The sequence below is a fragment of the Micromesistius poutassou genome, assembly GCF_964030765.1.
Source record: "Micromesistius poutassou genome assembly, chromosome: 8".
Taxonomy (NCBI): domain Eukaryota; kingdom Metazoa; phylum Chordata; class Actinopteri; order Gadiformes; family Gadidae; genus Micromesistius; species Micromesistius poutassou.
Genome location: NC_140278.1, coordinates 14,107,494 through 14,129,008, shown reverse-complemented (window position 1 = coordinate 14,129,008; position 21,515 = coordinate 14,107,494). Strand labels below are relative to the sequence as shown.

The following is a 21,515-nucleotide window of genomic DNA, read 5'->3' as shown; positions in this document are numbered from 1 at the left end:
ACATCGCCTACGGTGGCCAGGTCCACATCTCGCTCCCTGCAGTGTTGCTGATAATCCAGCTCAGATTCGGATTCGGATTCAATATAGTTATTACAATACAATAGCATGGGTTACATGGGTGACGCCCAGTGGCAATAAAAGGTGAAGGTAGAGAGAACCACAGCAGAGCAACAACCGCAAACAATCACTTTGTGGCTAGATTTGCTTGTTAATGATGTGATATATGTGGCAATACATCACCGTATTACAAAGATACGGGCATGCATACACATGGCATCATTGAATTAAGAAAGCTAAACAGCACACAACAGAAAATAACCAGTCTGACCTGAAATACTGAGAAAGAGCAGTAGTTTCCTGCATCCTGTAAGAAAAAAACATTTCACACATCGGATGACACCTAAAATTGTTACTATTGCAATGGCCTTCATTACATACATGACCACCACACTAGAAATGTATGTATACATATAAGAACATATATGTGCGCAAGAAAATAAATATAGATCTGTTTGGAGGTCACCAAGTGTTTTGTCCTCCCTTTGTTGCTTTGTTGTTAATTCAAACATTTTGATGAGACTCTTGAGGAATGGCTGACTGTAGTACGTTACATATGTGTACGTTTTGATTCTCAAATCGGATGCCATCCTATTTTTTTATGGATGACTGAGATTTTCATGCATCACGGCCTTCTCCAATCACGGTCCAAATCGTGATTGGTGCTGACGGAGTGGAATTTTTTTTTTTTTTTTTTTTACCATACCAATACCCATAGACTATAAAATAGGTAATTCCCATAAATAAGTGCAACCTGATCTCGTAATATCCCTTGATGTATTAGGTAATACCACTCCAAGACACAATGTGGAATCAAGAGCCATTATAGCCTCCTCTTTTTGCCGTGTTTTTGTCACGGGAAGTTGTGTGGCATATCAACTGAGGTAATCCTTTTTGTGTTCCTTGTTTCAGGAGATTTTCGTAATTTACCACTTCTGGATGTATCACTAAGGTTTAGCTTTGGGAAATACGCAAGTGACCTTTCATTGGGTTTAAAAGTCCTGCGGTCCATTGTTCAAATCCATGGTTTAGGCATCAGTGTATGTTCGTAAACTGCCTCTCTCTTCACTGCATGCGCAGCCACCATGTCCTTAGAGTACACCATCGATATCCAGCTCACAGAACTGGGTTTTCCCAATATTCTACAAACGCCAGTAAGAGAGACCCCATGTCTGTTACCATCACCGTATGTGTCGTTGTCGGGAAGTGAATCACAAACTCCGATACCAACAAAAGCTACCAAAAGGCAACAACTCGAAAATGATCCGTCAGTAACAAGTGATAAATGTAGTTCTCCACAAACTGCAGACACGTCTGTGTCTTCTCCAGCACAAACAAAAGATGGCATGGACACATCCAGCAGAGGCTCTGAAGATGCATATACCTTCTCTGTGCTGCCTCGCACCGCCGTAAAGCGCCCCAATGCAGCTGGCGTGAAGGAACCCCCTGGAGCTGAGACTACCAAACGTCCTGCTTACCCAGCAAATGATAAATCACACCAGGGTGCAAACAATGACCAAGAGGCAAAAGAGAACACGCAGCATGCAGAGGACGAGTCAGCAGATGACAGCGAAGTGTCCGAGGATTATGATGAAGAGAGCCTCGATGAAGACGAATATGGTATTGATTTTGGTATGCCATTTCAATGAACATTGAATTAGCATTGTTATATTATAACGTTAAATATTTTCAACTAGTCTTTTACTCATTTGATGTTTGACTGCCTTTTCCTAGAGTTTGATGGCACAGGTGATTACAGCTGTGGTGTGTGTGGTCTTCAGCTGCCCTCCAACATGAAGCTGCAGGACCACATGAACCAACACACTGGTCAGCGGCCGCACTGTTGTGCAGAGTGTGGCAAACGGTTCTGCCAGCTCAACAACTACCGTGCTCATCTGAAGACCCACGCTGAAAAAACACCTGAATTGGTCCTCTCTCGGATGCGGTGTCGCATCTGTCGGAGGTTATTCGAGACGGAGGAGAAGTTAAGCGGGCACCTCAGAACCACACACTTTGAAAAGGAGTTCTACGAGTGTGACTTGTGCAAGCTTGTATTCACAGACCGGAAAGAGTGTGAGAAGCACATTGAATGGCACAAGAGCACCCAGGGAAGTTTATTTGTCTGTGACAAGTGTGGCCGCAAGTTCTCCAGCCAAAAGTCGCTCCAACGCCACCGTAACAGTAAGTGCCTGCGCAGCTTTGTATGCACTGACTGCAACCAGACCTTCAGCAAGAAGAACGCCCTGCTGAAACACAGCTTCTCTCACATCGGCCTGCTGCCCTACACGTGCTTACTGTGCAGCTGCCACTTCCGCCTGGCCAAGCTGTATCGCCAGCACAAGTGCGATCCGCAGAGCATCCACTGCGTGGCGTGTCTGAAAGTGTTCCCCAGCCAGAGAGACTTCCGGCAGCACAAGAAAGACACGGGGTGCTGGGGGCACCAGGAGTCCAAGGGCAATGAAATCCTCTGCCCGGAGTGTGGCAAGAGTTTCGCCACGAAGGAGGAGCTCAAAAAGCACGGCAGCGCTCACCAGAGGATTCTGACCTGCGACGAGTGTGGCAAAGGCTTCCGATCAGCCCTGATCCTGATGTCCCACATGGGGGGGCACGCGGCACAGTCCCCCTGCCTCTGCCAGCGCTGTGGCCGTGGCTTTCTACACCAGTTGGACTACGACAGCCACCTGGATAGATGTGGACTGGCACCGCTACCACCAGTAAGTTATTCATTTATATATATATATATATATATATATATATACAGTATATATATAGTGTATATTTATTATAAATGGTTTGTCTTTCACCAAAGTAGTTTCTCTTTCCTTTGCTCACTTTTGTGTCTAACATTTAGGTTAATATCTTTATATAGATTGTTTCTAAGAAACGTGCCCAGAAGTCCTCGGCTCAACCTGGTAATCCCACGCTTCCCCACTCTACTGAGCTGCCCATCACTACAACAGCCTCCACAAGTTGGTGGGATCCAAGCAGCAGTGTGGTCACCATCTCCAACGATGTCCCTGCTCCGTCACCAGAGGACCCGGCTCAGGGTCCCTGGCGTCTAACCCTGGACAAACCTCCCCCTCTCGGCCTGAAACTGCTTCTGTTTGTTCCTGTCAACTCCACTCTGTTGTCTGGCCTGGTGCCCACACTCCAGAAGACAGGACCACCCACTCCGATCGCCCCAGATGCAGCGGTGGGGCTACAGAAGATTATCGCAAGTTCTGTTGTGGGTTCGCCATTAGAGGTGGACGCCCCTCTGGATCTGATCACCAACAAGAAACAAACACACAGTTATGAGGTGCCCCTAGATTTGTCTAAAAAGTTGACCCCTTTCGTGCCTGCTGTTAGCATTGAAACGCCTGCAGTTAGCATTGAAACACCTGCGGTAAGCATTGAAACAGCTGCGGTTAGCATTGAACCGCCTGCGGTTAGCATTGAAACACCTGCGGTAAGCATTGAAACAGCTGCGGTTAGCATTGAACCGCCTGCGGTTAGCATTGAATCGCCTGCGGTTGACATTCCAACTCCTGCGGTTACAATTAAAATGGAGGCGGTTAGCATTAAAACTCCACCGGTCAACATCAAAACACCTGTGCTTCGTACAAAATCACATGCAGTTATTATAAAATCGCCTGCACTACACACAAAATCGAGTGCAGTTAGCATTAAAACACCTGCAGTTAGCATTGAAACACCTGCGGTAAGCATTGAAACGGCTGCGATTAGCATTGAAACGCCTGCGGTTGACATTCCAACTCCTGCGGTTACAATTAAAATGGAGGCGGTTAGCATTAAAACTCCACCGGGCAGCATCAAAACACCTGTGCTTCGCACAAAATCACATGCAGTTATTATAAAATCGCCTGCGCTACACACAAAATCGTGTGCAGTTAGCATTAAAACACCTGCAGTTAGCATCAAAACAGAGGCTCTCAAGTCTGCTGTTAAAGCACCTGCAGGTAACATTCAAGTGGCAACCAAAGAGTGTTGGGTGGTCCTCAGAAAGTGGTCAGGGAAAGCGCATGACATTACAGGAGATAAATGTTCATGTTTTAATAGGAAGACAGAAATATGAGAGTTTAGATGTTAAAGGTACATAGTAATACATAGGCTACTGTAAAGCCAGAACCGTTGGGAACAGCTCATTTTGTAATGTAAATGATTAAGGAAGAGTCCAAGTTCCTAACTCCTATCTTTGATGAATTGCAGTCCCTGTCTAGGCAGGTCCAGAGCTCTACAAAAACGGATATGATCGAGGCACAGACTTGCAACATGTTATGCATATGGTGGTGGGTTTGACCAATAATAAACAGGGTCTTGATGGGATTGAACAAAAGTGTGTTTGAATGTAAAGAGGGTTTATTACAAACCACATCCAACATCCAAACTGGAGCACATTCGATCATACAATGGGAAACTTATTCAAACAATAAATCCCTTTTTATGATTATTTTTCATGGGACCAGGATGTTTGCAGAGGATGCATGTCTTTAATTTTCTGCTCTTTGCTATCTCTGTACTGTAAATGGAACCAAAATTAAAACAACCTATCAGGATTATCAAGCATTTGTCCAGCCAACCAAGGTTTGGAACGGGAGTGTTTCCGATCTAACTACCTCTATTTGTTTGCAACTCTGGACACCCATAGTCTCATAGGTTATTAGCAAGCCATTAACACAGAAAATAATACAATGTTTAGCCAGACTTGGGATGAATGTGAAATATCTTTGCATAAAAGATCTAAAGTTGATTTTGATGCACTGGACATATTGTGATATTATGATAATTGTTCAATTGAACGATGCCCTGGACCAAACAGACATATTTATAATATAACATTGAATATCCTTAATTATCTTCTATTTACTGTATGTTTTTTAAGTATTGGAGGTTGTGCAGGAATATTTTGTAGGCCCATTCGGCAGCATCATTTTTAGACTCCTTAAATTTGACTTGAATTGGGTATTTTGAAACACCCAATATAGGTATTACTGAAACAAGACATTATGATTAGATAATAGGATTTAACACTATTGTTATGTCTTGGAATTGTTATTTATTAAAAGGTATTTATCGAGGATGTGTTTTTTTTTTAACCTGAAGCCCGAATAAATAAAAAAGATGAGTGCGTGCGTGTTTATTTTCTATATCTAGATAGGCCTATGCATCGTAAGCAGAATGTATGTTTTATTAATTCCAGCTATGGCAAGTTAATACAATATTTATTCAAACTATACAACAAACGGATCTTTTGAATTACAATTTGCATTGATGATGCGTAAATAACTAATTTAAATGTTAGTTTTCGGAGTCTGCAGAATAAACCCTATCTGAAAGAAGACTCGAGGTCACATGGTGAAAAGCCCCGGAACTAAACCTCTGCTAAGCATTCTTTTTTTTTTTTTTTTTTTATGTAACGGTCATATGAGTGTGTGTGAATATTTTATTCGCTAAAGCGAATCTTTGCTTATCGGCAACATACCTGCATTGAGAACACAACAACGTTACTGATCCGTCGTGTGTTTTGCTCCATGGACAAAGACAAGCCCGCAGACGGCGTAAGCAACACTTCCCCTTTTTGTTTGGAAATCGTGGCACAATAATCCACAATAATTCGCTAATATGAATAGCTATGTTTATAAATATAAACATGTAGTTAGCATGTAGTGGTATAAAGCAACATATTTAATATATGGCATAATGAATATTAAAGCTATTTTTAATGAACGATCGATCCCTTCTTATTGCAGAATGGTCAGTGCTCCTGGTTTGAGATGCAACAGTTCATTGGTGACCTCATCACGTCTGGGAACTCTTCTAGTCAGTCTCTGAAGGAGCAGCATGATGTACTTCATGTCTCCTGGGGTTTGGCCGGAGGTGAATATCTGGGGCTGAAAGGACCAGCCCAAGACAAGTCAGATTTAGACCAAAACCGGCTGATGTTGTCAGGGGCACCAGAGAGGAGGGCAGAGTTCAGAGACAGAAAGGAAGCTGAAAGTGAGTCATTAATATTAAAATAATGACTTTAAATTAAATAGAAATACTTATAAACATTTAATAAAAGGTTATCTGAAGCAACTTTCATGTAATTTCATCTGAATAATTGTTCAGTATAAATAACGGCAGTCTATTCTTCTGTTCTTCACACACAGATGAGCTCCATGCGTGCACCTGCTCTGGTTGTCCATTTTCTACTTCTCCGCCTTCATACGAGACTCTAAAGCCCAGGAAATCTCTGTACCCTCAGGGTCAACCAGACAAAACATGCCTCGGTAAGACCCACACCAGCCACCCAGCCATGAACCTCAGCGTTTGCTTACCGGATGAGAACCAGGCAGAACCCAGCAGCACCACCACGTCCGACCTAAAGCCCCGTGCGTCGAGGAGGGAGGACAGAGAGCGTAACGCAGACTGCTCGTCCTCCAGAGGTCTAGCGGGCTCCTTCCCACACTTCCCCATGTTTGCCTGCTTGTGTTGCCACGGCCTCCAGACCTGCGCTCAGCTATTAAGGCCGCAGGAAGGCCCAGACTCTGGCCTCCCTCATGGCAACACACACGGCCATCACATCCACCATCACCACTGTCCATTCTCCTCCTGCATGCCCTGCCCACAACTGGCCCACTCGCACCCCCACGCAGCCCAGCTCAGGGGTCACTTCCCTTACCTGGGATGCCAGCACTCTTTCAGCGCCTGTCCACAGCACTCCCACAAGCAGAACGTCCATAAGCCCGGCCAGCCCAACCAGGAGGAAGGGGCCAGGGCCACCACATTCCCTCCCTTCCTGCATCCCTGTATGCACTGCTCGGCCGCGTTCCAGAGGCCGTCCCAGCTGCTGCAGCACCAGCGTTCCGAGCACTCCCAGAAGCCTGCCGGGTTCTTGTGCACCGAGTGCGGCAAGGCCTTCAACTCGCACAGCAACCTGCGCATCCACCAGAACGTGCACACCGGCGCACGGCCTTACGTCTGCCCTGACTGCGGCAAGAGCTTCAGTCAGTCCGGAGCGCTGAAGATCCACAAGCGCATCCACACGGGCGAGAGGCCGTACTCTTGTGCCTTCTGCGGCCGCGGCTTCCCCCACCTGGCGGGGGTCCGGGCCCACCAGAGGACCCACACCGGGGAGAAGCCGTACCGCTGTGGCCTGTGCGGGAAGTGCTTCACCCAGTCGGGGGCTTTAAAAATCCACACCCGCATGCACACAGGCGAGCGGCCCTTTACCTGCGGGGTGTGCGAGAAGGGCTTCACCAACCTCGCGGCCATCCGCTTCCACTACCGGACGGTCCACGGGCTCACCTACGAGGGGGCCGGGAGGACGGCGGCCGGGGCCCAGTACCGGGACCAGACCAACCCCGGATGTCCTTCCACCTCTGCGGGCCGACCCCGGAGCAGTCACCCCCCTGGCGGCTTGCTGGATAAGTGTAACCTGGCAGAGGGAGAAGGGTCCATGATGCCCAGAGGGCCGGCCGCCCAGGGTGCATCGGGCAAGGCCCAGTCCGACAGAGCCCACGTAAGCGGGCACAAGGAGGGTCAGATGTACGCATGTGAGGACTGTGGTCAGGGCTTTAAGGATGCGCCCTCCAGGAACAGACACCAGAATCTGGTTCACTACACGGAGGAGGGTCAGGATGTCGGGCAGACTAAGGGTTAGGTATGAAGGAGAGGGGGCTGGGTGATGGTGGAGATGGAAGCATGCATAAAGGTTTCCAACTTGAGAACCTAATGAGGGAAAAGGTCGGTAAGTGTGAATAACATTGTTCTGTTGTTCAAAATCGGTTAGTAGACTTTTACAAGGTGTCACATTTTGCCACATAAAAGAAAATTAATTGAAAAGGGACATAATGTATAGTTGTATGCATGTCTGGTGGCCTTTCATAAGTAAAAATTGTGTGGAAGTTTAATTTATGACCTTAATGAGGGAAATACCAGCATTTTACAGTACCCGATTATTATGGATATTGTTTGTCCAATTATAATTTATTTTAAATTAAGTAGTGGCTTTCTTGACACTTGAAAAATAACTGGTAACCAAACCAAACCCCATAGATGCCGAATTAATGCGGATTTTGTAGGTGTCACAAATGTTCATGTGGTCAACGCTTGGAGAGACAATCTACGCCACAAACATACACACTTATTTGCCAACCAACCCGTTTTTAATGGCTACATACAAAGTATTACAATGAGCGAAGCATTTAGCATGTTACCTACAACTGTTGTTTTTTATGCCATTACTATGTTTCCAAAACAACTGGATAGTCTAACTATAAAGGGTGTGTGGTTGTGGTAGCAGCTTTGTAAATAATGAATGGCGTCCGTCGTCAAGCCCAACACGTATTTTGTAAGTAGGCCTATTACGTTTCTCTATTCTACCAACATCGTAGGCTATTGGAGCATTTTATCTCTTGGAAGAAGACTTCTGTCTGCCTTCTTCTGGCCTCAAGGAAGTGCATGTACAGCGTAGTTTCAGACCATACTCCGCTACTAATTATGGTCCTGAAAAAGTAGTATTTGTTCTGGGCCGCCGGCTTTTCATTGCGTACAATCTCACCTTCTTAATCATGCCTTTTAGCGATTCTTTCGGTTTATCATATATTTAAAAAGCTTGTGTGCACACATTGGTCATTCGCTATGTTTTTGGAATGACAATTTGAGAGCAACCAAGAAGCATGAGACAATCCTGTCAGCTCAATACTGCCGCCAAGTGTCACCCTGTAGTATGTATACGAATATTACACCACAGCATTGCATACATACAACCACGTAGCCGCAATCAATTTTTTACAACTTTTGATGTTTCATGTAAAAGAGTTCAAATTAATCTTTATTCATTTACAACGGGATAGCAATTTAATATTGAAGACAAAATGCTTGATGATTGTGATACATTTTGAGGCATAGTCCTTATTCTTCATCTTTTACTCATATATCCCTTATTATATTACATTATTTTTTATATACAGTGCTGTATTCTGAGTTATTTAAAAGTGCAATGTGGAGTCAAACATTTTACCAATAAACAACATGTCTGAGGTTGCACCTTCTTTCCGATCAATGTTTTAAAAATAAAATACAGGACTGCACGACCTGATAGTAAATATTCATATCTGTATGGCTCTGAGATCACACTTAACTGTAAATCCCTCATTTACATTTTTAAAGTAAAAAACTGACATTAATAGATGAAACCAGACTTTGGAGGGCCTGTCCTGTGCTGCCTTCTTACACTTCATACTAACATGTACATTATAGTTATATTATAGTATACATCAGTATACTAACATATACTACTATATACTAACATACAGTAATACTGTCATAACGGCCCACTGTTTCAACCTCCTCATATCAACAATGTTCCATAGTCCCCGGCTCAGAGTCTTTTCTCCAGGTCTCTGCGGTCTGTCCCACCAGATCAGAGCAGTTCCTCGTACGTGTTCGGGACCTGCAGTAAGGAGTACGGCGGCTCGGGCTCCGAGTACACCACGCTGCTGGGCCGCGCCGCACCCTGGTGGGACGGGGTGCAGTAGCCATTGGACAGCAGCCTGTGGGAGGGACAGTCGTAGTGGGCGTGGTCAGGGGAGGCCCCCCCGCCGGTCGGGGGTGGTGGGGGGGGAGGGGGAAGAGTGGTCCTGTGTCTGTTGTGGGACTGGGGCCGGGCCGGGTCCCTGCTCTCCGGGAGCTGCTCGCTGAACGGGGTGGCGTACTCCGGCTCAGGAGGCAGGGGCTCGGCGTAGTCCGGGAGGGTCCCGGGCCCGTGGTGCCGGCTGAAGCTGAAGGCCGCCGCGTGACCCGGGTTCTGGCCAGGCCGGAACGTGGAGCCGAGTGTCTGGCCTCCCGCGGCAGGCTCAGCGTAGTCTGAGGAGAGATAATAAGGAATACAATATGAGATCAAAACCTTTTTAATCACGGTTGGTGACTGTTCCTCAATGGCCAGTGGTTGTGTTTGTGGTTGTCTTGGGGTCCGCAACCGCCAGCCAAGAGGTCATGGGCAGCCTCAGGGAGGGAACTATTTTAATGAGATGCACTGGTCGGTGACTGTTCTGTTTATCACTGGACGCTTCAGTGAAGGCCCCAGAGTGTTGGGGACGGGACGGGGGGGGGGGGGGGAGAGTATGTGGGGGAATGTGGGCTGAGTGCCCTTCATCGAGTTCCAATTAAAGGGTCTCTTTCAGAACGGCTCTGCAGACCGAAGAAAGGAATGTTTATACTGCAGCCGGGTGACAGCCCGCGCTGGGGGAGGAATGGACAGCCCGCCGAGAGCTGTTCTCATGTCAGGCCTTGTCCGAGGAGCTGGTCATGACTGAGGCCGTTGGGGAGGGAAAGAGGAAGTGAAGCTGAAACAGGTCAGAGGATTCAAAATGGCAGGGCTGCTTAACATGGCTGCCAGTGACTCCACATTGGGAATAAGAAAATTATAATTGATGAATGAACAGAACTTCACAGTACTGTAAACTACTTTTGCCTGACCAAATGGCCACCAAAAACCTGCTCTAGCAACAACTGGCTGAAAGGCAGTGTGGTTTTATGCGGTTGTTCCAGTGTGTTCCAATAAGGACGGCCGTTTGTATGTGCATTCTTACCGTTGAGAGGGGGGCTGGGCAACGTGTCTTGGACACTTCTTTCCAAAGGGTTAAGAGCATGAAGAGTCTCCAGAGGGTAGGAGATAAGCTCTGACTCACCGCCCGGACGCTTCCGTTGGAGACTCTGGCAGTCAACTGGACCTGTGGATGGATACACACACACACACACACACACACACACACACACACACACACACACATCGGAATATAATCATCTTGGTCTGATGCCTTAAGAGATTGGCTAACATAATGCATTGGATTAGCAGTATGAAAAACAGGAAGTTACCTCTAGCGGTTGAGTACTTCTTCATTTGGGCATTTTTTTTCCTAATTAGACAAACACACAAATACACAATCAATGCTAAATGGTATTTGGACATTTTAATTGTGTAGTTAGATTAATATATTTAATATTTAATTATATTATTATGAATTTAATGAGGTCATTATTCACTCCGCCACACATGAAACAATCAAACAGCAACAGGTACGTCTTTATTTAACACTACCTTCTCTTCAACCAGAATCCAGCCAACAGGCAGCTGCCACACATGACCAGCCCCAAGACCACGCCCACCACGACCACCACTGGTGGACCGGAGCCTGCTGACAGAACCAGGTGCCCAACGATGGATCTATGTTATATTAAGTTTAACTTGATGTTATGTGCACTATGTATATATATTATATTGTATAAGTTATCCAAGATACTAATTGAAATAATATCTGTGATCAGAAAGAACACAATGTGGCAGGAAATGAAGATACATACTTGTGTGTTCCACAGGAACTGTTTGTCCAGTGGTAACCGTGCTGGGTGACGTCGTCAAGGCTTTGACACTGACGACGGGGGCGTCTGTTGGATTAGCTGTAGGAGCCATTTTGCATGTTTATTTTTATTTGTTCTTATGTCTGTAAATAGTTGGGGATGTGTTTGGAGACTACAACATTATGACCACTAGAGGGTAGTATGTACCTGGATTATGAAGTAACACTGATCAGGTGTTTTAAGGTAACAGGTGAACAGGAAGAGGAAGGAGGATTTGGGGCGGGAACATACTGTTGTTACCATAAGCGTTTGAACAACAGAATAATAATCAATTCACTCTGTTAAACAGCATATAATCTCACTCACTCTTCTCATCATGGTAATCTAGGTTGTCTTCTTCACCGTTACAAGTGACTATGTTGGTACATTTTACTCGGATCGGTAGTCACTACATAATTAAGAACCCTAACCGAGGACAATGACTGCTTAAAGGATCCAGTGGATAAGGACACTGCAAAGGATGCATTGGATTCGCCTTCAGCACAAGCACTATGAATCGCCAAAGCTTAACATGATGTTTAACATGATGTTATGTGCACTATGTATATATATTATATTGTATAAGTTATCCAAAATACTAATTGAAATAATATCTGCGATCAGAAAGAACACAATGTGGCAGGAAATTAAGATACATACGTGTGTGTTCCACAGGAACTGTATGTCCAGTGGTAACCGTGCTTGGCGTCAAGGCTTTGACACTGACCACGGGGGCGTCTGTTGGATTAGCTGTAGGAGCCATTTTGCATGTTTATTTAATTTGTTCTTATATCTGTAAATAGTTGGGTATGTATTTGGAGACTATAACGTTTTGACCACTAGAGGGTAGTATGTACCTGGATTATGAAGTAACACTGATCAGGTGTTTTAAGGTAACAGGTGAACAGGAAGAGGAAGGAACATTTGGGGCGGGAACATACTGTTGTTACCATAAGAGTTTGAACAACAGAATAATAATCAATTCACTCTGTTAAACAGCATATAATCTCACTCACTCTTCTCATCATGGTAATCTAGGTTGTCTTCTTCACCGTTACAAGTGACTATGTTGGTACATTTTACTCAGATCGGTAGTCACTACATAATTTAGAACCCTAACCGAGGACAATGACTGCTTAAAGGATCCAGTGGATAAGGACGCTGCAAAGGATGCATTGGATTCGCCTTCATCACAAGCACTACGAATCGCAAAAGCTAGACTGCAAATCTGAAGGCAAGGTAAGTGTGAAAGCTGATAGATCAGCGCTTGTTCACCACATGGCTGCTCTATAGAAAAACATGCTCTAGAAACAGAAGAGGAACACCTTCATACTGCTGCAGAGAAATAAGATCAAAGCCACTTCATAGAAGCTTACTCTGAGCAGTTTTACGGCCAACACAGCCTTATTCAAAATCCCTATGTGCACATCCTAAAGAAAGCAAGTCCAACACACTTTCTCCTCAATACAACCCATGCATATCTCTCCTAGGACGGCGAGTAACAACACCGTGACCCTTTTCCGTGACCCTCAACACAACCGTATGAGCCATAATGTTCAGACTCCTCACATGGACATAGGACAGAACATCAACAATATCCTTCAACACCGACCTGAAATAACTGCTCAACTTTTTCAGCAAAACCAGCAAGGATCAACCCATATCTAAACTAATTTGAAAGCAAACAAGGGGACATTGCAGGACAAAATCCCATGATATCTCCTCTTCTTGAGAAATACTGGATCATCTATGCCAACTCAGCCAGCAGAAAGATCATAGCTGACTGTTGTTGGCTGTTGCCTTCTAGAAAGTTGGGGAACAAATAATGGCCGCCTTGCCAGTTGAATGTGCCATAGAATGAGTTTAGATGTCGTTCAACCTCAGACAGAGTTTCAGTTGTAATTTTAAGAGATAGCACCTTATCCACCTTTTTATTAGATTTTTCTTAAATATGATAGGAGAATATTTGCTTTCAGAAAGAACACATTGCGGCATTAAATGTATATATATCCTTGAGTATTTCACAAGAACCGCTTCTCCAGTGGTAGCCGTGCTGGGTCGTGTCGTTGTTGTGGCTTTGACTTTGACCATGGGCGCGTCTGTTAAACCAGCTTCAGAACACAACACATCACCTGACTAGAGCACCAGTACAGACCTCTGTCTAATAAAGGGAGAACAGGATGTGCTCACCTGCGGCAGAGGAGACGGTCTTGGAGGTATCCTTGACGACGGGACATCCCAGCAGCTGGATCTCTGCTGAGGCTCTTTTCTGCCAGGTGATGGCAGGCTTCAGCTGGACGTAGCGGGCCACCATGGGAGGGAACAGGCTGTTCAGCACCCTCGGGTGACCGTCGGAGTAAGCCTCAAACACCTGAAACCATTTAGCACTTAGCTCACCTGCAGAAGACACAACAGCTGACAACATGGCTTCCTGAGAAATTCTAAATGTGAAACTTGATCCCCGCCCCTTGTTGGCTTGTCGTAGCTCAAGGTGAGTTCACTTGAGACGTGGTGGGTACCCCCCCCCCCCCCGCGCGCCTGAAAAACAATGTAGTGGATCCTGCAAACACGTTAACGCGTCTCACTTGACCGAGCTGCTTTGGCAACTACACAACAATCTATCTATAACGTCTCTGAGCATCACCCTGGCCACCACTCTACTGACTGGAGGAATAACCCTCTACTGATTTGGATGGTTAGAAGGTAGCACATGTCGATACCTACCTTTCTCTCCTTGCTCAACAAACCATTGTAAGGCTTCCAGTCCTTCCTGTCTTTGCGGAAAAGCAGCGAGTAGGACTCTATGTAGAACCTCCCTGAACCTGTTGTTATTATACCTGAGAGCAAGAGTGATTTTAAATGGGCTGTTGTTGTCAAACAAAAACAATTTTAATCACATTCAAGAAATGAAATATTATTAGAAACATTCAGTGAAATATTGGTACTAACCAGTGACTTTTCTTTTAGCACCGAGGTCCAGCTCTACCCAGGGGTTCTGGTCGTCTGGTTCTACTGTCCATGATACTTTAGGTAACGGACCGGCTGGATTAAGGCCCTTCCCCTGACCCCCGGCTCTCCCCCAGAGAGAGGAGCTGTTCACGAGGGAAAAGTTTAAGTTTCCGTTGCATTCTGTTAAGGAGGAGAGCAGAGGGTGAGCTCAGAGAGATGGATGAGCTGTTCTTTGCTAGGTTTAGTAATACAATAGGTGTAGTTTGGTAATGAAGCTTTTGTATGTGCTTACCTTTGCTAAAGAGCAGTTTATGCTCAGATAATGACCCGCTGGCAAAAGAAAAAATTCAAAAGGGTAAATATTTCTATGTTTAACCAAGTACCAGCTAGAAAAGCACTATGAAATGTTACTTATGAATAACAATAGCGACTGTACGATTTGGACAGGACTCCGTTGGCAAAGGTGGACTCGTAGAACCTGAGGCCTTTCCCCCGGGTGATGTTGACGCGGCCCCCCAGGCTGTCCGACACCACCCCTCCATGGACCGCAGACTTGCAGAGCACCGTTGTCTTCAGTAGAATACAGATTATAAACACATGTTCAGTTAGCGTTCTAATGAGCCCTCATCATTATTAACGACCACCTGGACTCTAATTATATGCAACCAATTGAAAAGCAACACTGGTCCCATTGCACGACTCACATCTCTGTAGCCTTGTTCAGAGTTTCCCGTAACTTCCCCAGGAACATCCTTACAGCCGGCAGGGCAGTACACGCTGAGGAGGAGCACAGAGACATGTGAGAGACCTCCAGCAACGTCTACACTGGTCCTCAAGAACTTCACGGGAACTCACCGCTGATCAGAAGAAGTTGTTCCACTCATTTTGCAGGAAATAAGCTCTGAAACATGAAAACAAGGAAGTGAGTCTAAAGGAAAAAACATGCAGGATTGGGGATGCACATGGTCACACACACACACACACACACACACACACACACACACACACACACACACACACACACACACACACACACACACACACACACACACACACACACACACACACTCTCTCTCTCTCTTTGGTTGAGTTGGACCAGATAAGTGTGTGTGATGTATTTTTTATATGTACAGTATATATATTTCTTTTTTCTTTTTCTTTATTCTTTTTCAATATATTTTGTAAATATGCATTATCAATATATATATACTTGTAAAGGCTATGGTATAAAGCGACAGCAGACACATCCAAATAAGCATGCACAATAGTGTGAACACACACATACACACACATGCAGGCCAGTATACACACATACACACAGACATGACCCCTGCACAGACTGAGTCTGACACCTCTGCTCTACAGGAAGATGCTCCCACCTTAGAAAATCTCTGCCAGCATACAATCAGGTTAAGTGTCACATTTTGTCCGTCTCGCAGCTCTGAAGGCACATGTTGTTCAACATCAACACTCGATTAGACAGTGTTCTTCTGCAGCTTTCACACACACACACACACACACACACACACACACACACACACACACACACACACACACACACACACACACACACATGAGTTGATGTTTATTTGGTTAGTCTAACCTGGGTACTGGTCTGTTGTGTAGGACAACAGGAAGCCCCGACCAGAGTGGTGTCGGCCAGACCTGAAGATCACCGTTGTTTCGTTGCTGCTAACCGCCAAGCAACTCTCTAAAGTGAGTCTCCCACACAGCGGCCCTGAGAATAGACACACACACACACACACACACACACACACACACACACATGCTCAAACCATTAATTAATATCCACATACATCTGACAGATGTGTTTATAGCTCTCAAAGAAGCTGAACAAAGAAAGTGTTGTTGAGTGATGCTTAACACAGAAGACATGTCTGTAAAAGGATGACAAGGATAAGGATAACGTTGTTTTGTAAAACGTGTGAGCCATTGGAATTGTGAGCAAAAAAGGATGTATTCAGCAGAAAGAGCTGAAGGTTTCCATCTCTTTCCTCTACTTCTTCTATCTCTCTCATTCAGTACCTTGGTGTCTCCAGTCCAAACCTCCATGCCCCCAGGATACACATAGATACACCTGGATGGGCAGGCATTGACTCAAACATGTTTTCGTAACTCGTCAGGTCGATGGAATGGAATGCGCTGTGTGAGTAAACGTCTGCATTGACCAAGATTGCGTCGCAACACATTAATTAGTCAGGTATGAGCTGAGAGTGAGACACATCCATCAAAGGCTTTCAAATCACTTGAGTCATCATAGCGATTCCAGCTGTAAAAATATTTGGGATACAACAAGACACTACTACAGATCACCACAACGCTGATCTGAACTGTGAGTTTACCTCTGCTGAGGGCCCCATGTGTTTGTGTTTGTATGTTAACCTCTGCTGGGGACAGTGTATCTGTGTATTTGTGTGTGTGTGTTTGTGAGTTTACCTCTTCTGGGGGCCCCATGTGAGTGTGAGTGTGTGTGTGTTTACCTATGCTGGGGGTCCCGTTGCTCGGGGTGATCACCAGAGAGCCGTTGGTGCAGTTTGACATCGAGCTTCCCTCGATGTCAAAGTCCCCAAAGAGGAGGCGTAATGTGCGGCCCTGCGGGACACGAAGCCTCCACGTACACGACACATCCTGGGGATAGGTGCCTGGGTAGTTAGCTGAGGTCAGGGTGCCACTCTCTGATCCTAGCTTTGTATGACCACAGCCATCGCCTGGAATATGAAGCAAAGACACAAACAATAAATACTAGTGTGCACTTTAGGGGAAGAGACGTTTATAACCAACAATGAATACTGGTGTGTAACGTTTTAGAACCAACAGGCCAAATACGATTCCGATTTTTTTTGTGCTTAGTGCTTCTTAGTGCTACTTTTACAAAATGTTGGCTAGGATGTGTGATTCATCTTAACAAATATTTAATCTTATCATGATTCCTCTTGATTTTTTAAGGGTTGCTTTGGTTTGCTTTTGGAGCATTAGAATAGACATAGTGATATGAAACCATAGCTTTATATTGTTCCTCTTTGGTTAAAGATTCAAGTACAAAGAAAGTTTCAAATGTGTTCATAGCAGCGGTTTCATGTCTAAATATTATAATGTAATAAATAGACAATTAGAGGCTTTGTTTACACATCGCCTCCTTTTGAAAAGGTGAGTAACCATGTCTACTACTCTGTTCCCCACTGGGAAGAGAGCCAGAGACATATGCACTTCCTGGATCTCAACTGTGAGACAGCCCAACACAATGCCTGCTGGGAAAAATCTCACTAAACTACAGGACATGGTGACTCTGAAGGGAACACTAGAGGAAATGTTCACTCTGACATGTTCACTCTGTAGGGATAGGGAACACTAGAGGACATGTTCACTCTGAAGGGAACCCTAGGGGACATGTTCACTCTGAAGGGAACACTAGAGGACATATTCACTCTGAATGAAACACTACAGGACATGTTCACTTAAAGTATTGGATGGATTTGTTTCATGTAAATGTTTTCTTAATCAGTTTTCTTCTGTTCACACATGCTGATCTGTGGTAGGAAGTGATTCACAGCCAGACTAGTGGAAGGGAAACATACTAATATTTATCCGGATGAGTCAGTTCTCTTGTGGTTCCTGGGATAAGCACTGTGGGGGTGGGAGTTCTGAAAAACAACCACTGCACGTCTGACTAACAGCACCAAGAATGGTCAGGACGTCTGAAGAGGAAACCAACAACAAACCCTGGCCCATGCCTCCTTTCAACCCTGGCTGGGCTCCTACAGAAGGATGGGGTCAGGGAGGGGGGGTTGGGAGACCCTCTTCCGAGAATGATGGAAAGCAACCGTTCAAACCGCGCTGTGCGTGTGTCAACAGTCTGCTAGCTGTGTTCCCCTTTCCTCAGGTCCCCCCAGCGATTCACTGGAGATGCCGAAGCGACAAGCTATCACCGTGGGCAACCGAGCGGGGGTCTGTGACACCTTCCGGGGGGAACATTCCTTGTGTTGCTGTTGAAGGGGTTAGGTGGGCTGGGAGGTCTTCCATTTATCAGTCAAACTATTCGTGTTATTCCATACATCCCACTCTACACCTACACCAAGCTCTTCCATCCAATTGTCATTAGTATGTGCCTTAAAATGTGCTCTTGTATCAGTTGGACCGAGTTTCTTCTACCCTGCGAATCACAACCGTTAACCATTATAACGAAATTACTTGTTTTTTTCCTTAACGTTTTTTTGGTTTAATTATAACCTAAGTAGGCCTATAGTCAGTATTCTCTCTGCAACAACTTGACTACATTGTTAGACGTCTAGGGACTCGCTGCTGGCAGGTCCTCACAGGTCCACGAGTGAGGCAGACAGGATGTTCACATGTGATGCCTGTCATTGCAAGGGCCTCATTCAATAGTACAACCATGTAACACCCTGTTGGGGCCCCTGTTTCTCTCAGAAATATCAGTGGTACCACAGGTATAGTTCTTTGCAAACCAGTTTATTCAGAACAAATCGGCTCCTCTGCCGTATTATTATGCGGTCGCAAATACACATAACATGCTCAACAGACCACGGTATCATCTCTACAGAGAGAAGGCAAGTAGGCTTTAATGTAGAATATTATGTGCTTCCTATCGACTATGGCTTGAAGAGGCCTTTCTAAAAAAGGACACAATACTCTTGACACTGTATTGAAATCGGTGTATGCTGTGGGAAAGGTAAATGTAAAGTAAACATGGACAGGTATCTATGGAATGCTGCCATGACATCATCATAGCCCTTTGACCCACGTGTTACTTCTGTATTGTTATGTTAGTTGTGATTTATGTCATTATGTTGCCAGAGGTCCAAAAAGAGGATGCTATGATATAGTTCCTGTTTTATTGTTTAAGTAGGCATTTCCCTTCATTACACAAAATAGCATATGCTACCAAGTGATTGCAAGAATAAATGTAATCCTATTTGTATTAGACAACTATGCAGATATATACGTTATATATGTGTTATATCGGCTCAACTATTTACATTACATACTTTTTTTAAACATCGATTGGTTGGATTAGGCTACGACACGCTTTATATTAAAGCCAACCAGCTTTAACACAGACTTGGCTTCACATCTTTAAACGAACAACTACATATCATTAAAACGTTGAAGCATAATACGAATATCAAGATGAGATGTTGCACAGTGGAAAACATCTTGTGTCTCATTGAAAGAATGTCAGCAAAATGCACATTCTTACCCTCCTGTCCATGGACGCTTAATCCACAGAAAGTAAAAGCGATCCATAAACTCCTAATGACACACTTCACTGCCTTCTGATGGTTTTTGGTCCGCGCGGGCATGATTAAAGTCCGGACCGAGACGCAAGGTGCTTCACTCTCTATGATCCTAGTTCTTCAAAGTTACTCAAAACTACTCAATATTTACTATTGGACGAGGAGCCAATAGGAATGTATATTACTATTGGTTTTTCCGTCCGCCGATCTCTGGATGTTTAACGCCCCTCCTTCTATGAAGGCACAAGTTGCAGAAACAGAACACCCAAGTCTATACAGCGACTTTCTACAAACAAACTATCAAAGCAAATTTTAAATAAACAGCATCGTCTTTTTTTTATGAATGGCATTGGTTTGTTAATGTTATACAATTCTTCGTAATAGTCAGCATACGGGCTTTCGCACACTTTGGTATTCTCAGCTTTTGACCCAAAATGTAATGTAACTCCCGCGCCATCTTCTGGTGAAATATAGGAACAACAAAAACAAACCACGCGACAGCGAAAAGGTCCAGAGAAAATAGACAATTAATATGTGGCAGCAATTATATGCCTGAGCAGCGCCGTCGTATAGGGGGGAAAGGTTATGACAATTATAAGGGCCCACAGCCCGCTAGGGCCCACACACAGCCCCCAGTAGCCTCTATGACAAAATGATTATGCATACACTGAACTAATATATGTATGCAGTTGATAGAGTGCGTGCTCTGGGAGATAGGGTATTACAAGGAAATTACGAGGAAGTGACGTAGATCCTGCCCACACACTATTCGCTGGTAGATTGCAAAATGTTTTGCAAAATGTTTTGCAAAGCGTTTTGCAAAGCGTTTTGCGGATTGAAATGTCATTTGAAATTTGCAACACACGGAGCGTGGCAAAGTGCATTGCAATTACGGGGGCGCTATAGCTTTTCCATTTGAATAAAGGCGACAAAATGTTCATTCTATTTTTATTGTTATAACTTTTTAAAATTGAATTGAAGATTTCATTGTCACTTTGCATATTAAAATACACTTTGAATAACGTATTTTCAAATTACATTACTAAATTGCATAATGAATTGTCAATTGCATAATGCAATGACTTATTGAACTGCAAATTGCAAATTGCATTGCCATTTGAATTTTGCTACATACATGCTTCCATACTTTTTGCCTCGTATTAAAAAGTGCCCTCTGAGTGTTCTTCAACAATCGCGCCCTCCAAAGTGCTCGTCCGCGATCGAACGCCCCCCCCCCACCCCCCCCCCGTCAACAATCGCGCCCGCAATAGCGCTCGTCCGCGATCCAACCCCCCCCACCCCCCGTCAACAATCGCGCCCGCAATAGCGCTCGTCCGATCATAGCGCTCGTCACCTGCCCCTCAAAACTCCTGTGCACGTCCCTGGGAAGAACGAACCGCGGTGTGGACCATTTTTTAAGAAGGGGCCAAGGGGATTATTGAAATGATTAAAATTAGAATATTGTATGATTTGTGGCTTTGTTTTAATTCGGATTCATTCATATGAATATATATTAGTTCAGTGTATGCATAATCATTTTGTCATAGAGGCTACTGGGGGATGTATGTGGGCCCTAGCGGGCTGTGGGCCCTTATAATTGTCATAACCTTTCCCCCCTATACGACGGCGCTGTGCCTGAGTGACAATATACATATTGACCTACAAACAGTATTTACCTACATCGGTTTTGGTAGTAGGCCTACTTATCTATAGTTTCCCCTTATTTGAAGAACGTTTACCCCCGTGTTAACTTTTAGCTCGTGTCGCTCTCTGAAGTTCGAGACTTCCGTAAAGATGGAAAGAATTGGCAGATTCGGAGTTTGCGGTTGCGACACAAATGACACCTCTAGC

At 44.8% G+C, this 21,515-nt stretch overlaps 3 protein-coding genes across 7 annotated transcripts; 2 read left to right on the top strand and 1 right to left on the bottom strand.

Annotated features, from left to right (window-relative positions):
* The first annotated feature begins 942 nt into the window (after positions 1-942).
* LOC311351082 (uncharacterized protein) lies at positions 943-5,142 on the top strand. 2 transcript variants are annotated; one of them, XM_084471163.1, is made up of 3 exons: positions 943-1,677; positions 1,792-2,771; positions 2,927-5,142. In XM_084471163.1, exons 1-3 carry the CDS (start codon positions 1,143-1,145, stop codon positions 4,130-4,132), a joined length of 2,721 nt encoding a protein of 906 aa, XP_084327289.1. In that variant the 5' UTR covers positions 943-1,142; the 3' UTR covers positions 4,133-5,142. The 2 variants fall into 2 exon arrangements, with proteins under 2 accessions (XP_084327289.1, XP_084327288.1); XM_084471162.1 differs by having other exon boundaries at positions 943-1,689.
* Positions 5,143-5,481: 339 nt separating this feature from the next.
* LOC311351085 (uncharacterized protein) lies at positions 5,482-9,095 on the top strand. The gene is made up of 3 exons (XM_084471168.1): positions 5,482-5,615; positions 5,808-6,054; positions 6,210-9,095. The coding sequence occupies exons 1-3, from the start codon at positions 5,589-5,591 to the stop codon at positions 7,700-7,702; spliced, it is 1,767 nt and encodes a 588-aa protein (XP_084327294.1). The 5' UTR covers positions 5,482-5,588; the 3' UTR covers positions 7,703-9,095.
* A 152-nt stretch (positions 9,096-9,247) lies between these two features.
* LOC311351084 (discoidin, CUB and LCCL domain-containing protein 1) lies at positions 9,248-19,878 on the bottom strand. Of its 4 annotated transcripts, none has more exons than XM_084471164.1 (16): positions 19,628-19,878; positions 16,893-17,120; positions 15,995-16,129; positions 15,247-15,292; positions 15,096-15,168; positions 14,828-14,961; positions 14,684-14,721; positions 14,392-14,571; positions 14,167-14,279; positions 13,633-13,813; positions 12,103-12,192; positions 11,407-11,502; positions 11,144-11,240; positions 10,921-10,961; positions 10,635-10,775; positions 9,248-9,909 (listed from the first exon to the last, which is right to left on the bottom strand). In XM_084471164.1, the coding sequence occupies exons 1-16, from the start codon at positions 19,728-19,730 to the stop codon at positions 9,467-9,469; spliced, it is 2,139 nt and encodes a 712-aa protein (XP_084327290.1). In that variant the 5' UTR covers positions 19,731-19,878; the 3' UTR covers positions 9,248-9,466. The 4 variants fall into 4 exon arrangements, with proteins under 4 accessions (XP_084327290.1, XP_084327293.1, XP_084327291.1 ...); XM_084471167.1 differs by having other exon boundaries at positions 10,734-10,775; XM_084471165.1 differs by having other exon boundaries at positions 11,144-11,237.
* Between the last annotated feature and the right edge of the window lie 1,637 nt (positions 19,879-21,515).

Bases quoted from the DNA above. Each gene is read 5' to 3' on its own strand.
- LOC311351084 (XM_084471164.1), bottom strand. From the start codon at position 19,730: ATGCCCGCGCGGACCAAAAACCATCAGAAGGCAGTGAAGTGTGTCATT. The intron at 11,503-12,102 runs GTATGTATCTTA...TGGCTCCTACAG, and splicing joins AGTTCCTGTGGAACACACAC to CTAATCCAACAGACGCCCCC. The intron at 9,910-10,634 runs GTAAGAATGCAC...ATCTCTCCTCAG, and splicing joins GCCCAGCCCCCCTCTCAACG to ACTACGCTGAGCCTGCCGCG.
- LOC311351085 (XM_084471168.1), top strand. From the start codon at position 5,589: ATGGACAAAGACAAGCCCGCAGACGGC. The intron at 5,616-5,807 runs GTAAGCAACACT...TTCTTATTGCAG, and splicing joins AAGACAAGCCCGCAGACGGC to AATGGTCAGTGCTCCTGGTT. The intron at 6,055-6,209 runs GTGAGTCATTAA...CTTCACACACAG, and splicing joins AGACAGAAAGGAAGCTGAAA to ATGAGCTCCATGCGTGCACC.
- LOC311351082 (XM_084471162.1), top strand. From the start codon at position 1,143: ATGTCCTTAGAGTACACCATCGATATCCAGCTCACAGAACTGGGTTTT. The intron at 1,690-1,791 runs GTATGCCATTTC...GCCTTTTCCTAG, and splicing joins CGAATATGGTATTGATTTTG to AGTTTGATGGCACAGGTGAT. The intron at 2,772-2,926 runs GTAAGTTATTCA...ATCTTTATATAG, and splicing joins GACTGGCACCGCTACCACCA to ATTGTTTCTAAGAAACGTGC.